General features: G+C 44.9%; 1 protein-coding gene across 2 annotated transcripts in view; it reads right to left on the bottom strand.

The window, feature by feature from the left end:
• The window catches only part of Kirrel1 (kirre like nephrin family adhesion molecule 1), a 98,341-nt gene that overhangs the window by 50,751 nt on the left and 32,997 nt on the right, over positions 1 to 14,593 (bottom strand). The window contains exon 2 of one of the 2 annotated variants that reach the window (XM_041655719.1): positions 13,471 to 13,612. In XM_041655719.1, coding sequence (XP_041511653.1) covers positions 13,471 to 13,603 — 133 coding nt within the window. In that variant the 5' untranslated portion in view covers positions 13,604 to 13,612. Of the gene's footprint in view, positions 1 to 13,470; positions 13,616 to 14,593 lie in introns of both variants that reach the window. The other variant, XM_041655720.1, reaches the window with a different exon arrangement.

Raw genomic sequence — 14,593 nt, 5'->3', positions numbered from 1 at the left:
TAACATTTGTAGAATTGTTCCCTCTCCTTTTCCCACATTTTATAAATATCTTTATTAGACTTCTTATTTGGTAGTCCAAGTTGTTTTTCTTCCTAAATACAACCCAAATACTTTCTCTCTAGAAAATCTTCCCCAACAAGCCCACCTAATTGCTCCTCTTGGAATTTCTGAGCTCAACTGTGCTATGTCCCCTTAATATGTCTTTCTCTGAAGAGTGTGACTGATGGAGGAAGGTCATTGGTTAATTAATAAAGAAACTGCTTGGCCCTGATAGGTTAGAACAAAGCTGGGTGGAATAAACAAAACAGAATGCTGGGAGAAAGAGGAAGTGAGGTAAGACGACTCAGACAGACGCATGCTTCTGCTCTCCAGGGCAGACGCGATGAAGCTCCGACCCAGGATGGACGTAGGCTAGAATCTTCCCGGTAAGTGCACCTTGGGGTGCTACACACATTATTAGAAATGGGCTAGTCCAGGTGTGAGAGTTAGCCGAGAAGAGGCTAGATATAATGGGCCAAGCAGTGTTTAAAAGAATATAATTTGTGTGTTGTTATTTCAGGTAAAGCTACCTGATGGCGGGAGCTGGGTGGCGGAATGCAACCCACAGCTCCTTAGTACATGTGACCAACCCCATTGGACTGTTCTGCCTATGATTTATTCAGCATACTGAACCGCTTCATTCTCTTGTCAACAGCATACCAGCTCCTATCCCTGCAATTATCCTTCTACCTGGAGAACAAGGACGTTGCTTAACTCTTTTAGCAACACCAGAACAGAGATTCACTGCAATAGGGTTAACTTGTGGTTGTTCAGGGACCTGCCCTGAGTTGCCAAATTGAACATTTTGTTATTTTTGTATGTATACAAAGGTGCACAGTTTCTTTCACTTTGTGGCCATCCCATGTCATTTCCCCATGTCTCTTTTTGGTATCCTGTGACTGTGAATTCAAAGAGGGTAGGGTATAGTCTATGTCTTCCTCGTAGATCCAGCAGGTTGAAGTTCAACAATCAGGCTAAACAGAAGCTTTCCTGTCTTAACTCTTCCCTTTTCTATCCCCAGAAAGGCAGCAGAGTGCAATGTCCAAGCAAGTCCACACAGCAGCCGGCTGGGCCAGTCAACTGGGGCAAGGCGCTTGCTTTGTAAAATGAAGAGAATGCCAATATCAAGTGAGGTGCAACTAGAGCCAGTCTTCCTGCTTTCTCCTTCTTCCTTCTACCCTCCTTATTTACAGCATTTTAAGCATTTTAAGGACCAACCCTCCATGTTATTTAAACTTAGACATGTCTCACAGCACACCCGAGGAACACGAGGTCGACTGGTCCAGGAATTATGGAGAATGGCACAGTTGGGAAACCTAAGTTCCAAAGACCTTCTTGAAATAAGAAAACATGAGCCATGGAAAGGGTTCAGGTGGAGGAGGTCCCAGGCAGAGGACAGAAAACAGGCTTGATGGGAGTGGATTTGAGGGAACAAAGCTGGGAGACAGAAGTAAGAGATGCTTCACTTGATACGCAGATCCTGGACCCATCTAAAAGGCACAGACAACAGACTGACTTTGACAGGGCTAGAATGAAAACTGGAAGTGCTCTACAAGCGATAATATACCACCACCAATTGTCTATCAGACATCATTTTTATGAAGGATGTGCCTACATCGCCTAGCCATCCAGAAAACTCACCAGACTTGACTGAGATGGACCTCCACTGTCAGAGAGTGGAATATCCTTAGCCAGGAATTATGCCAATGAGCCCTATCCTCACTCCCCACCCCAGTCAGGTTAGTATTTCCATCCCACATTACACTACTTGTCTGAGTTCCTTTCCACTATTGAAAAGGGCTGGGCTTTTGCCTTGGTGCCTCAGCCAGTGCTGATTCCACAGTATGCACTGAGGGCTGATTAACCAAATGAGAAAATAATACACGCAAGGCCTTCTAATTCAGCCCGTACTGTAATCCTTCTTTTTGCAGTTTCTGAACATCAATCCTAGTTTTTCCCCTGGGGTCACATAAAATGAATCTAATTCTCTTCCACATGATAGTCCGTTAAGCATGAGAGGAGAGCTATGACATTCCCCCTGAGTCTCCTTTACTTCTAACCAAATATCCTTCATTTCTAATGCTGCTGCTGCTCTCACAGGCATCTTCTTGTAAATATGCTACATCTTCTTCTCTCTTGACCCCAGACAGCCACTGCCATATCCCTAACCTGTGTTCTCCTCATGGCGAAAGCACTCTGGCAGAACTGGGCACACAATCTTACCATCCCTCACAAAGTCATCCAAGTACGTTTCTCCCTAAGGTCCTGAGGATAGAGTTCCTCAATGCAACACTAGTCCCATCTTGGTCCTCCTCTTATTGGGGCTGAGTATCTATTTACCTCTTTTTCCATGTGCAAAACTAGTGTCAGGCATGTATGTACTCTACTGTTGAGCCTACCCCTAGTCCTTGGAACTTTCTAGTTGAAAGCAGAGGTTTTCCTCACTGGTCCTGCAGTAATACCCACACATGATTTTTCTGTGACTCCCTACCTTCTGATATTTTCTTCTCATTTTTTAAAATTATAATATAATTGTATCATTTCTGCCTTCCTTTTCCTTCCTTCAAGTCCTCCCATGTATTCCTTGTTGCTCACTTTCAAATTCATATGCCATTCTTCCCACTGATTGCTGTTATGTATGAGCATGTGTGAAACACATACATATTCCTAAATACAACCTGTTCAGTCTGTATAATATTACTTATACGTTTTTAGGGCTGACGATTTGATATCGGATAAACAATGGGTGTGCTCTTCCCTGGAGAAGACTATTTTTCCCCATCCCAGTATTCTTCAGTTGCCTGTAGTTCTTTGTTGAGGCCTCCAGGACTTTTTCTGTTCATATTGGCATGCCAATTGTTCTTATTTAGCTGTCCTGGCTTGTGGAAGATCCAGAGGAACAGAGAGTTTTGCTACGAAATTGTGTTTCCTGGGACTGTAAGAAGCTACACCCATGAAGTCTCAATTTAAACCATAACGCTCACCAACAGGACAGACATGGGAGAAGCAGGAAAATAGGACATACAAGAAGGGAAAAAGCCAAAAAGCACTGAGGCAAAACGCAGATGAATTAATGGTAAAATTAATTTATAAGAGCTAGTGGGACAAGCATAATATAAAGCCGAGTATTCATGATAAGTCTCCATGTCTTGATCTGGGAGCTGTTTGGTGGTCCAGAAAAAGGCTGCTACTGATGGTGATGGTGCACACCTTTAATCCTAGCACTCTGGAGGCAAGGCAGGTGGATATCTGTGAATTTGAGGCCAGTCTGATCTAGAGAGCTAGTCCTATGACAGCCAAGGCTTGTTTGCACAAAGGGAGGGCCAGTGTCCATACTATTCACTTTCTTATATCTATATGCAGCATTGCCTCTACTTTCCAGTTCAAATCTTATGAGTGAATGTTTTATGTCCTTGTCTCAGTGATTCCTAATATCCACCATGAAAATTCATAACCTCAATGCCATTGTACTGATGGAAATGTAGAGGTGAAAAGGAAAAAGAATTTATGTTTCCCAAAGCTATTGGGATGGAAAAAAAGGATTAAATACAGGGTCTTCCTGCCATGGAGACCATGAGCTTGCTGATGGATTGCTCGAAGCTTCACCACTACCATTATGTACAAAGAAAGTTAACTCCACTGAGCCTCAGTACTTTTTCATTTATAAAGTACAGCTGTAAAGACTGGATGAACCAAAATATATGAAGGGCTTAGCCTTGTATGTGCTATGCAGATGAAGCTATTAGCAATAATTATGATGATAAATATGCATGAAATTTCACTAACCCTTTTATCATCAATGCCGTGGTTCTCAGATCACATTGATCTGGCGAATAGTTATGCCTTCCCCTGGAACAGCCACCACCCAACCTGGCATGAGTCCTCTTGGACATGCATGGGAGTCTGAGTGGGAGCATGAGGCTCTACCTATGCTGCTATTCTTCAGTTCCCTATGGATACTCAACCCATCATACTCTCCAGGCCTCTCAATGGACCACATTTCCTGCTCTGCTCCCCTTTCTCCCCTGAGCAGTGACCCAGGAAAGCCAAGGCTTTCTTTACCTCCATGGGGCTCACCAGTCTCAGGGAAGGTGATGCAGAGAAAAGGTCTCTAAGCTTCCCCAGGCTTCCCTAAGACAGAGCATTCCCAGACACAGAGCCCTTTATCCTTGAAAGGGAGCAGCCAGGCAGAAAAACAAAGGCCATATCTGATTCCAACAGGCTGAAGACCACAAGCTGGGGTAGGAAAGCTTGCAGAAAGCGCCAAGAAAGGGGCTAGGGTAAACTGGGGAGGAAAGGGGGAGGGGGCTGGCATCAGTGTTCTTATTCTTCTTCTCCATGAGGAGGGTATAAGAGAGATCACACAACAGTATCACAGTCCACATTGCAAGGAACTTTCCAAGCAGTCTCTCTCCCCAGATACTCCAGTGTGGCTCTCACAGTCCTTAGTGCATCCTCTCCTACCCTTAAAACATGCAGTCCTTTACAGGCAGAAGACAAGAGTAACAAAAAGGGGCAAAGGCCAAAGTAGGCTGCTCTCCACTTCCTTTCCTACAGAGCAGGAAAGCTCACCTTCCTGTGATGAAGACTTTAGTGTACACAGTACGCAGAGAGCCTGGCTCCTAGTAGGGATTCAGTGAACACTATAGTGATATGAAGATATGGGGATTAGCAGGTGACTCCAATCCCATCATCTCCCACCTCCCCTACTTCACACGAGGAAGCTAAGGCCACAGGTAACAGAATGAAATGAAGGAAAAGCTTTGGGCCCAGGTGAAAGATTCTGAATATCCTGCCTACCTCCTGAGGAAACGGGAGGTGAGAGAAGAACACAAAGGTCACCCTTATCCCATGCCTTAACCCTCTTACCTACAGGTCACCTGGCAACCTTGTTCCATAGCTACTCCAATCTGAGTCACTTTCCCTAGGGGAAGAGTCACAGGTCCCTGTCATGAGCTCCTGGTGGTCTGGACTGCCCTCTGTTCTTAGGGTTGTGAGAGGTTGTCTTCACTCTCTCACCTCATTCCATGCTTCCCATAACACGGTACGCTAGCAGTGCAGGACACTACCATTCCACTTCAAATGAGTACAAGCTGGAGCCATGACCCGGAAACCTCAAAAAGTGCTGGTCCTCTTTCCCATTCTCCTCACTTCTTCCCCTTGAAAAGGGTTTGTTTGTCCTGCCTCTTCACTGCACTGTCAGGCATTTTGCCTGTCCCTGCTGTCAAATGCAGAGCAACAGCCCAGTTCTTACTCCACTCTATTCCTAAAGGCTGAACTCAGGAATTGGATTACAGAAGGGCTCCAGTATAGTTGGTTAAGAGAACAAAAGAGCGAGTGAATGAATAAGTGAGCCTGAGTATGACATCACTCCCCCAGACCAGGGCAAGAGCAGAGGAACTGTCCAGATGGAAAAGACCCCGGGAGACCCAGCCCCATACTCCCAGCAGGAGAAGCCCCTGTGCATCAACCGTCGCCTTTCTTGGAGCTCTACTTTTAAGTACATGAAGAGTAGTGAGGAGATGGCATGGTTGCCAAAAAAACAGAAACCAAACACATCAAAACAAACCAAAGAAAAAACATAACAACACTACCCACAAGTGGCAAACACAGTTCTCTCTCAAGAGTAAGCCAGATTCATTCCCTGCCCCTGGGACCTCCCTCAGAGCTCAGTACACTAACACATGTAGCAACCTCCAGGTCCTCTGGAAAGAATGCCCTGAAAGAGGCAATGCATACCTCATAGGACCAGACAGTTCTTACATCTTAGACATGTTTACACTGGAGTGAAGACAAGAGGGGGACAAATGTACGAAGCCGTAGGGTCTCCTCCAGGCAGTAGCCTTAGGGATCATGGGAGATCCAAGGGGGCAGCCCAGCTAGAACACTCAATACAGCAGCAGAGTAGGAAATTGCCCACTAGCTTGCTGGGCTCCGACACACCACTTCACCTCACCTAGCCACTCTTCATGCCTTCTGACCCAATTCACAAGTCAATGCCACTGTTTCATCCACTGGCCGAGTGGAGGGACAGAGGGGCAGTAAAGAGCAAATCCAGGAATCATCTGCTGGCATCTGATACAGCAAACTGGAGGAGAACAGTGCTGCAGCATCAGTAGAGGGAAAGGGATTTCCAAGTGTTTCCATTTTACACTCTTGCAGACAGTTCCCAGGCACTGTCAGCAAAGCCCAAGCATTTATAATGCAAGACCAGGCAGCCTGAGCTTGGAGGAGAGACGACGCTTCAGCATTAGCAGGGATGGTGGAGGTCACCTTGTCCACTATCCCTTCACAATCAGAAGTCTCCAACCAGCATGTCCAACACGTGGCCTGCAGGTTCCTCATGAAACAACACTTTCTTTTTGTTGACAGCTCTGCTACTAAAAAGCAGCTCTTTACGGTCAGTGGGATTCATCCTGGGCTAGAGAATATTCGTTAAGGACCTACTGTGTGTCAGGGTTCTAGATTCTGAATTGGTGAACAAAAGTCCTTCCTGCTTGGTACTCATGACTAAGGACCCATCTACCTAATGCTCCTTCCACATGACCTAGGATTTTTTATGCCTAGACCCAGACGGCAAGTCCGAGAAGAGCTTCCTGAGAAAGCTGCCACACCCTAATTCAGGCAGGGCCACCGCCAGCAGCTGACATGGCAGTCCTACTCTGAGTCTAGCTGACAGAGTGGAATTGATTCCTGCGAGGAAGAGAGTTCAAGTGGCAGGAGTCAGCTGTAAGGCACTTGGACTCCACTCTGGGCCCTGGGGAGAGATCTGGGGACAGAGACCAGGTGCCTAGAACATTAGAGCCAGCCACCTGAGAAGTTGTATGAGGGAGAGCACTGGTCCACCAGAGGGCAATGCTTACTTCCCTGGGAGAGGGCTACAGCCGGGGTTTAAAAAGAGATGAGACATGATGGCCAACAACAACAAAAACCATGGTCACGCCGGGCGGTGGTGGCGCACGCCTTTAATCCCAGCACTCGGGAGGCAGAGGCAGGCGGATCTCTGTGAGTTCGAGACCAGCCTGGTCTACAAGAGCTAGTTCCAGGACAGGCTCCAAAACCACAGAGAAACCCTGTCTCGAAAAACCTTAAAAAAAAAAAAAAAAAACCATGGTCACTTACTGTATAAATGTATACCAGGCGTCCTGCTATTTCATGAACATAAGCCCATATCACGCTTACAATGCCTGGAGAAGCCAAGGTGGTTGACCCCTTTCCCAAATGGAGGGTCCTAGCTGAGCACGATGCCTCATGCCTGTAATCCCAGCACGCAAGGAGACAGCAATGAGCTTGAGACCAGACCAATACTAGCAGCTGCTCTCTGAGTGTCACTACATGGGGTAGACTGTCCCCATGGCCAAGAGATGCAGAGGGTCCCCAAGGGTATAGCTGTATCAGACCTTAGCAGAGGTACCACTGCAGTTTAAGGCAGATCTACCAAGTAATTGCGTCAGAAAGAAGCCACAAGGCCCACGAGTTGGATACCCTCACCCCATGAGGCACACAGACTGGTTACCCTTACTCTCATTTAGATGCTTTTTAGCCTCTCCTGCAGTCTTTTTTAGACAGCCTGTTCTCCATCGCAAATCATTTCCCCTTTCACCTTTGAAGCCAGGGAACAGGAATGCTCTCAGCTATTGGGATACCTACTTATCTGCCAGCTCACTGTCTCGCTTTAAACAGAAGAGCATCCACCTCCATAGGTTGACCAAGGTTGTGCCAGTCTTTCTCACTAGGACTCTCAAGTGTCCATCCAGCCCCCCACCTTAGGGATTATGGCTTATCCTAGACAACCCACACGATCTAAGAACCCATGGATTCTCCTCCGTGGAGTCTGTGATTTTCCTTCTCATAGACCCTGTCTATCTGGAGGGTTGTAGGAACCCACCCCTTCACCACCCATAGATACAGGATATCCAGCATAATGCTTGCTGTTAGCTGAGTGTCAAGCATGCCTCTTGTGCCAGACTATAAAGGAACTTTGTATTCTTTATCCCAGAGTAACTCGGTAAACCCCTTAAACTATCTACTCTCTGATCTGCAGTACCCATCTAAACAAGCTGCACTAGAAAACATGTCTAGAGGAATTAATAAATGAATGAGCAGTGTGAAATTCATCACTTGGATTCTATCTTCCACTATGCTCCACCTACATTCGAAGTGTGTGTAATTCTTTGATTTGTAAAGTCACAACTCGTAGTTCCTTCTACATCGAATAAAACAAACAAGCTATTAGGATCCCTGGGATCTCTTGATCTATCTTTTGCGTTAGGGAAGTATCTCTCTCAAAATCTCCGCAGTTTGTGTCTATCAGGAGTTGAGGGCTATCTGGAAAGCTTGGTCAACGCATAAGTCTCCCCCTTGGCTCTGGAGGCTTCAGCTTTCTAAACGACTCTCTAAGTGACAAGAGCAGATCCCTTCTATTGCTGGGATATGAATAAGATCTACCCAGTAGTACAAGCCTGTAACCCCAGCATTTTAGAGGCTGAGGCAGGAAGATAACCTTAAGTTCAAGGCCAATCTAGGATTCATAGTAAGTTCTGGGATAAACTGGACTACAGAATGAAACCCTGTCTCAAAAATAAAACAAACGAAGGAATAAAACAGACACCCAAACATCCAATTAGTGGTCTCCATCTAGCAGTAACCTGGTCTACCTCCCTCATCACGATGTCAAAGAGATCATGGTAAAAAGAGCCAGAGGCCCAGGGTGGATTTCAGATATACCCTCATTTCTCTAGACATTACAGCTTATCCAGAAAATAGGGTCATTAATTCCTATTTAACAGACCTCTATGTGAATGAAAGTAACAGTTCAACAGAAAGTTCAACAGCAAATAGAATATTCCACAGGACCTGTTACAGAGAACGGAGAACAAATGCTTAACTTCATTCTCTTCCCCTTGAATTCTCTCCTTTGTCCCTACCGATCCAAGCCCTCACCTTCAGTTTCCATTCTAGGGCAGGTTTTTATTCCATTCTCAATCCCTTCCCTCCATTGGTGGAGGGAAAATGCCATGGCAGGACTGTCTGAAGCTCTGCCGTGGAGCTGTGTGTGTAAGGATGGGACTGTCTGAAGCTCTGTCATGGATGTCTGTGTGTGTGTGTGTGTGTGTGTGTGTGTGTGTGTGTGTGTGTGTGAGACAGGACTGTCTGAAGCTCTGTCATGGGTGTGTGTGTGTGTGTGTGTGTGTGTGTGTGTGTGTGTGTGAGACAGGACTGTCTGAAGCTCTGCCGTGGAGCTGTGTGTGTAAGGATGGGACTGTCTGAAGCTCTGTCATGGATGTGTGTGTGTGTGTGTGTGTGTGTGTGTGTGTGTGTGTGTGAGACAGGACTGTCTGAAGCTCTGCCGTGGAGCTGTGTGTGTAAGGATGGGACTGTCTGAAGCTCTGTCATGGATGTGTGTGTGTGTGTGTGTGTGTGTGTGTGTGTGTGTGTGTGTGTGACAGGACTGTCTGAAGCTCTGCCGTGGAGCTGTGTGTGTGTGTGTGTGTGTGTGTGTGTGTGTGTGTGTGTGTGAGACAGGACTGTCTGAAGCTCTGCTCTGAATCTTTGCATTCATGGAACTCCCCCTCCCTGAAGCACACTGCCTCAGGCTAAGTCTGAGGGGGCTGTTCTCACCAGGTTCCTTCAGAAAGAAAAACAGGGTAACTAATTGGCCCTTAATGGGGCCAATGAGTCTGCTAGACAGGAGACAAAGGCAGGCACTGCTAAAAGTTACTGCTTCAGTTCTAGGGGTCTAGGACGAGACACAACCCAGGAAGTAAAGGAAAGAAAGGTAAGAGCACAAACATTTTTTAAAAGGCTGAAATAAATAAATATACACACACATACACACACACACACACACATCTACTCTACAGACACACATACACCACACCACGCACACATACACCACACACACATACACCATGCACACATACACCACACACACATACACCACACACACATATACCACACACACATACACACAAACACCACACACATGCACATTACACATATGCACATACACCCCCCACACTCCATATTTATTAGCTAGAATATACATATAATTCAAGTGTTGGTTTACTTTCCCCAGCATTCCTAATTCCCCTCCCTTTTTAAAATTTGTGTGACTGCTTCATCTGCATTTATGTTGGTGCAATAGCACGCATGCCTGATACCTATGGAGGCCCCGGAAGTGAAGTTAAATGCAGCTATGAGCCACCACATGGGTGCTGAATATTGAACCTGGGTACTGTGAAAGAGCAGCCAGTGCTCGTAATTAGTGAGCCATCTCTCTAGCCAGCTTTGACTTTTTTTTTAATGAAATAAAAAGAATTCCTTTCTATGTGGTGGTTTTCCAGTTTATCTGGATAGGCCCAAACCCGTAAGCATATTTCTGCTTTATTTGCCTATGGTGCAGGTCATCACCAAAGACTAGACCAATGGAAATAGCAAGAAATAACAATTGCTTACCTCGATGAACAGCTGAACACTCACAAATCACTTTCACATCCAGTTTAATTTTGAGTCATGAAATCTCAGCCCTGGGCAGCTGAATCTCAGAGACGCTCAATGAATTCCCTGAACTCTCAGTGCTGCAGAGAATGTAAAGCAGAGCCCACCTCCAGTTCTGAACTGTCCCCAGTGGCCCGTGTGTTGAAAGTGAGCTGCCTTGTTTGTAAGACTATTGAGAAAGTGGTGTCTCCTTCAGATGGGACCCATTGGAAGAAAGTCGGGTGAAATGAGTGGGGACCTGGGATTGTAGCTTTTCCTCGTCTACTGTATTTGTTCCCTATCACCCATGGTATGAGCAGCTCTCTCTGACGGGAGTCCCTGCTAGGACAGACTGCCTCAGCATAAGCCCAAAAGCAAGAGAGCCAACGAGAGCTATCGTCACAGGCATTTTGTTATAGCAATGAAAAATCAACACTGCTGCTGCACATTCTCCTCCTGTCAGACCACACTGGAAAGCAAAAGAACTAGGCAAAATAAGAATGCCAAGTGCCTGGATGGGCATAGAAGAATGAAAAGTGTGAAAGGTGAGTCTAGGAAACTGAGGCAGCTAAGATAAAAAAAAAAAATAAAAGAATGGCACAGTTGACACTTCAGCTCAGTAGTACAACAGTTGGCTGGTACGCACAAAGCACTGGCTTCAATCTCCTTTACTAAAAGTGAAGAAAATTTCATCTATCTCTGAGCAAGAACTCAAGGGTGTACCGTGAAGGGCTGACAAGAGAAAAGACTGCAGCGACAGAACTCAAGAGAAGGAGGTGGGGGCTAAAGAGACCGAGTGCTGCATACACTCAGGAGGTAAGAGTACCTGCTACTCTTGCAGGGGACTGCAGCTTACTTCCTAGTGCCCATGTCAGAGGGTTGGCCTCAGCTCTATGGGCTGCAACACCCTCTTCTGGCAACCTCCAGAACCTGCAGTCACACATGCACGTACTCACACATAATTTGTGTATGTGTGAATAAGTAAATAAATTTTTACATAAATTAATTAATTAATTTATTAAATATATCTTTACAAAAGAATGAAAGATATGCTGCTTTATGCATTTATTCAAACTCTACTCTGTGCCAGATAGAGGCACATAGGTCCTTTCCTTGGCATAGTCCTGGTGACCCAACTCATCACACTTCCTCTGCATTTCTTGCCCCTAACTGGGCCCCCTTATCAGGGCAACAGAATCCTTGTTGCAACTTCTCAACAGTTTCCAACAGATCTTTTCCAGCAATTACATACCAAATTCCTAATACTTAATTTTTGTCCTACCATATTCTCATGTATGTGCATGTGTGTAAATAGTATATATTGTATGTGACATATGTGGAGTTCATGTGTGGTAAATATGTGGTGTATGTGAGGTGTGTGTATGGTGTGTATGAGATGTTCATGTGTGTTGGGGAAATCTTGCTCATGTAGCCCATGCTGGCCTTGAACTTCTGCAATCTTCCTGCTTCAGTCAACAGATTACTTACAGGTCTGTGCCAACACACCTGGATCATTTGTATGTTTATAAGGACTTTTCAATTTAGATTTCTTAAAATTTTCACATCTATTTATTTATTTGTGCATTGCGTATGCATACAAACACCTGCCCCCATGCACATGTGAACACAAGGTTTCCAGGAATTGATTCTTTCCTTCCACCATGTGGGTGAGTTCTAGGGAGGAAATTCAGGTTGTCAGGCTTGGTAATAAGTAGTGCCTTTACCTGCTGAGCCACCACGCTGGCCCATTTCCTTCATAATTCACTGGGTATTCTCAAAAGACAAAAACACAGTCTTTCCAGCCATGGTTTTGTTTTGTTTTTGTTTTTTGCATTCAATGCACAAGAGATGATCAGCAATACAAGTTCACAAAGATTCCAGAAGTCACCCAACCATTCAGACTCATTTTATAGGTACCCCTCCCTGTTACACACCTGCAAGATATGTACCATTTTTCTGATGAGAAAACAAGTGGCTCACAAGGAAAGGTGATGGTAGGGTGGGACTGATTGCATTTGGTGTCTTCTGACTGACGTATCAACCCTGGGCCCAATAAGGTGCCAAGGAAGTACCACTGGTAAATCCAGACCAACTTCAGTTACAAAAATTGAATCTGAACTTTCAGACCCTCGAGGATATTTGTGTGTGTGTGTGTGTGTGTGTCAATGGTGGAAAGGAGAAAAGAATAAAGAGAAGGAAGCAAGAAGGTAAAGAAAGTAGAAGAATAAAAGTATCTGCCTGAAAATGGTGCTGGAAACAGAGGGATGCTTCACCCTTCACATTCTACATCAGGGACATCCCACCTCCTGTTTCCCATTATACAGCCTTCAGTTCTCTTCTCATTCAGGGGACCTGCAGCACAGAGCTGGCTTGCTGATTGATTCAAGTTTAATTCATTTATGTAATATCCCTGTTCAGAGCAATGTCTAATTAACACTTTTGTTGGGGGGAATAAAACCTCTCATATTCATTAATGAACAGGGGAAGGGAGAAGCTTTCCCAGGCAACAGCCTAGAGTCTACAGGGCTGTTTGCTGCCTCTATCGTAGAGATGTCTTAATGAGACATGTCTTCATAATGGGATTATTGCTCTCTTTGGGCTGGAAGAAGCAAATGGAGCTGAGATCAGCTAGGGGAATGGACAGTCAGTAGAACATGAGTAGGCACACACACATCTAATTCTGATTTTGGAACCTTGATTCTGGAAGCCTAACCCAGGAAAAGGGTCACTCTCTGAGCTGCAGGATAAAATTCCAGGTATGAATCCACTTCTTCCTGGATTCCTCAGCCTCCCCAGGCTTTGCAGAGAGAAATAAGATCATAGATTTGTTTACAACTGCACAATTTAGAACAGGGAATTTTATAAATATTAGTTCGCATTTATAAAGAACAAAGAGCAAAGACCACCAACACTATCTAATAGGCAATGACTCAGAGAAATCGAGAAACTCACCCAAAGTCACAGAGATAAGATAAGCAATGGCTAAGCGTGGAGCCCACATCTTCTGATTCAGAAACCTGGGCTTCTTGGGGAGCAGGCTTGATTGGCAGTTCATTAGGCACGTGCTATAGCTCTCCAGAGGCATCCTAAAGCTCTGCTGGGGATGAATGCAGAGAAGGCATTAAGGTATGAACTTCAACTTCCAGTGACAGAGGACTCATCTACTCATCGAAAATCCTCGTGAAATCATCTATGTATGAGTCTAGGGCTAGAAAGATGGCCCAGCGGTTAAGAGCACACACTGCTCTTACAGAGGACCTGAGTCCAGTTCCCAGGACCCATGTCAGGCAACTCACAACCACCCATAACTCCAGCTGCAAGAAATTTGATGCCTTCTTTTGACCTTTGCAGGCACCTGCACTCATATGCACATATCTATACACAGACACACAAGTACACATAATTTCTTTAAAATACTTCTTAAAATATTATAAAATTATAATTATAAATTATGTTAATTTTTAAATCACAGTAAGAGTTTAAAGTGAGGTTGAGGGCCCACAGCACTCAAAGGACTGTCAAAGGAATTTATGGCCCCACTATAAGATTCAGCAATGTGGGGTACATCTTTGACCATGCTTTCCACTCTGGGTTCTAATCCCAGTGTTCATATGAGTGACCTCTGGTGATCTGTTTACCCTGTTCAGTCTTCTATTTTTATGCCTGAAAAAGAAGAAACATAAAGCATGCTTTGCCCAACACATGAGGATCTCTTGAGTTCAATATGCAGCCAAAAGACGACACTGAAAAGGAACTATTTTCACAGCTTATCATTCTACATTTAAAATATTTGTACCCATGTGCACTAGCTCCTGAAAAGATAAATTAAAATTTCACAGGAATACTTTAACCTACAGGTTACACATTTTATGCATATAATCTCACTGAATTCTCTGGGTGGTCCTAAATGGTAGAGATAATTTTTCCAATTGAATATGAGGCAACTGAGGCTCAGCAAATTCAGGTAAGTCAGCCAGTGTCAGATGCGACTGAATAGTTAATAGTCTAGGGTTACAATTCTTTTCTTTCTGATTTCAGAGCTGCAATCTCATACTTCCCTAAGTTAATTACAGAT

This window comes from Microtus oregoni, unplaced genomic scaffold (assembly GCF_018167655.1).
Source record: "Microtus oregoni isolate MIOR12 unplaced genomic scaffold, Mior012 000007F_ref0000211, whole genome shotgun sequence".
Taxonomy (NCBI): domain Eukaryota; kingdom Metazoa; phylum Chordata; class Mammalia; order Rodentia; family Cricetidae; genus Microtus; species Microtus oregoni.
Note: the sequence above shows the minus strand (reverse complement) of the source record. Positions and strands in the feature narration are given on the sequence as shown.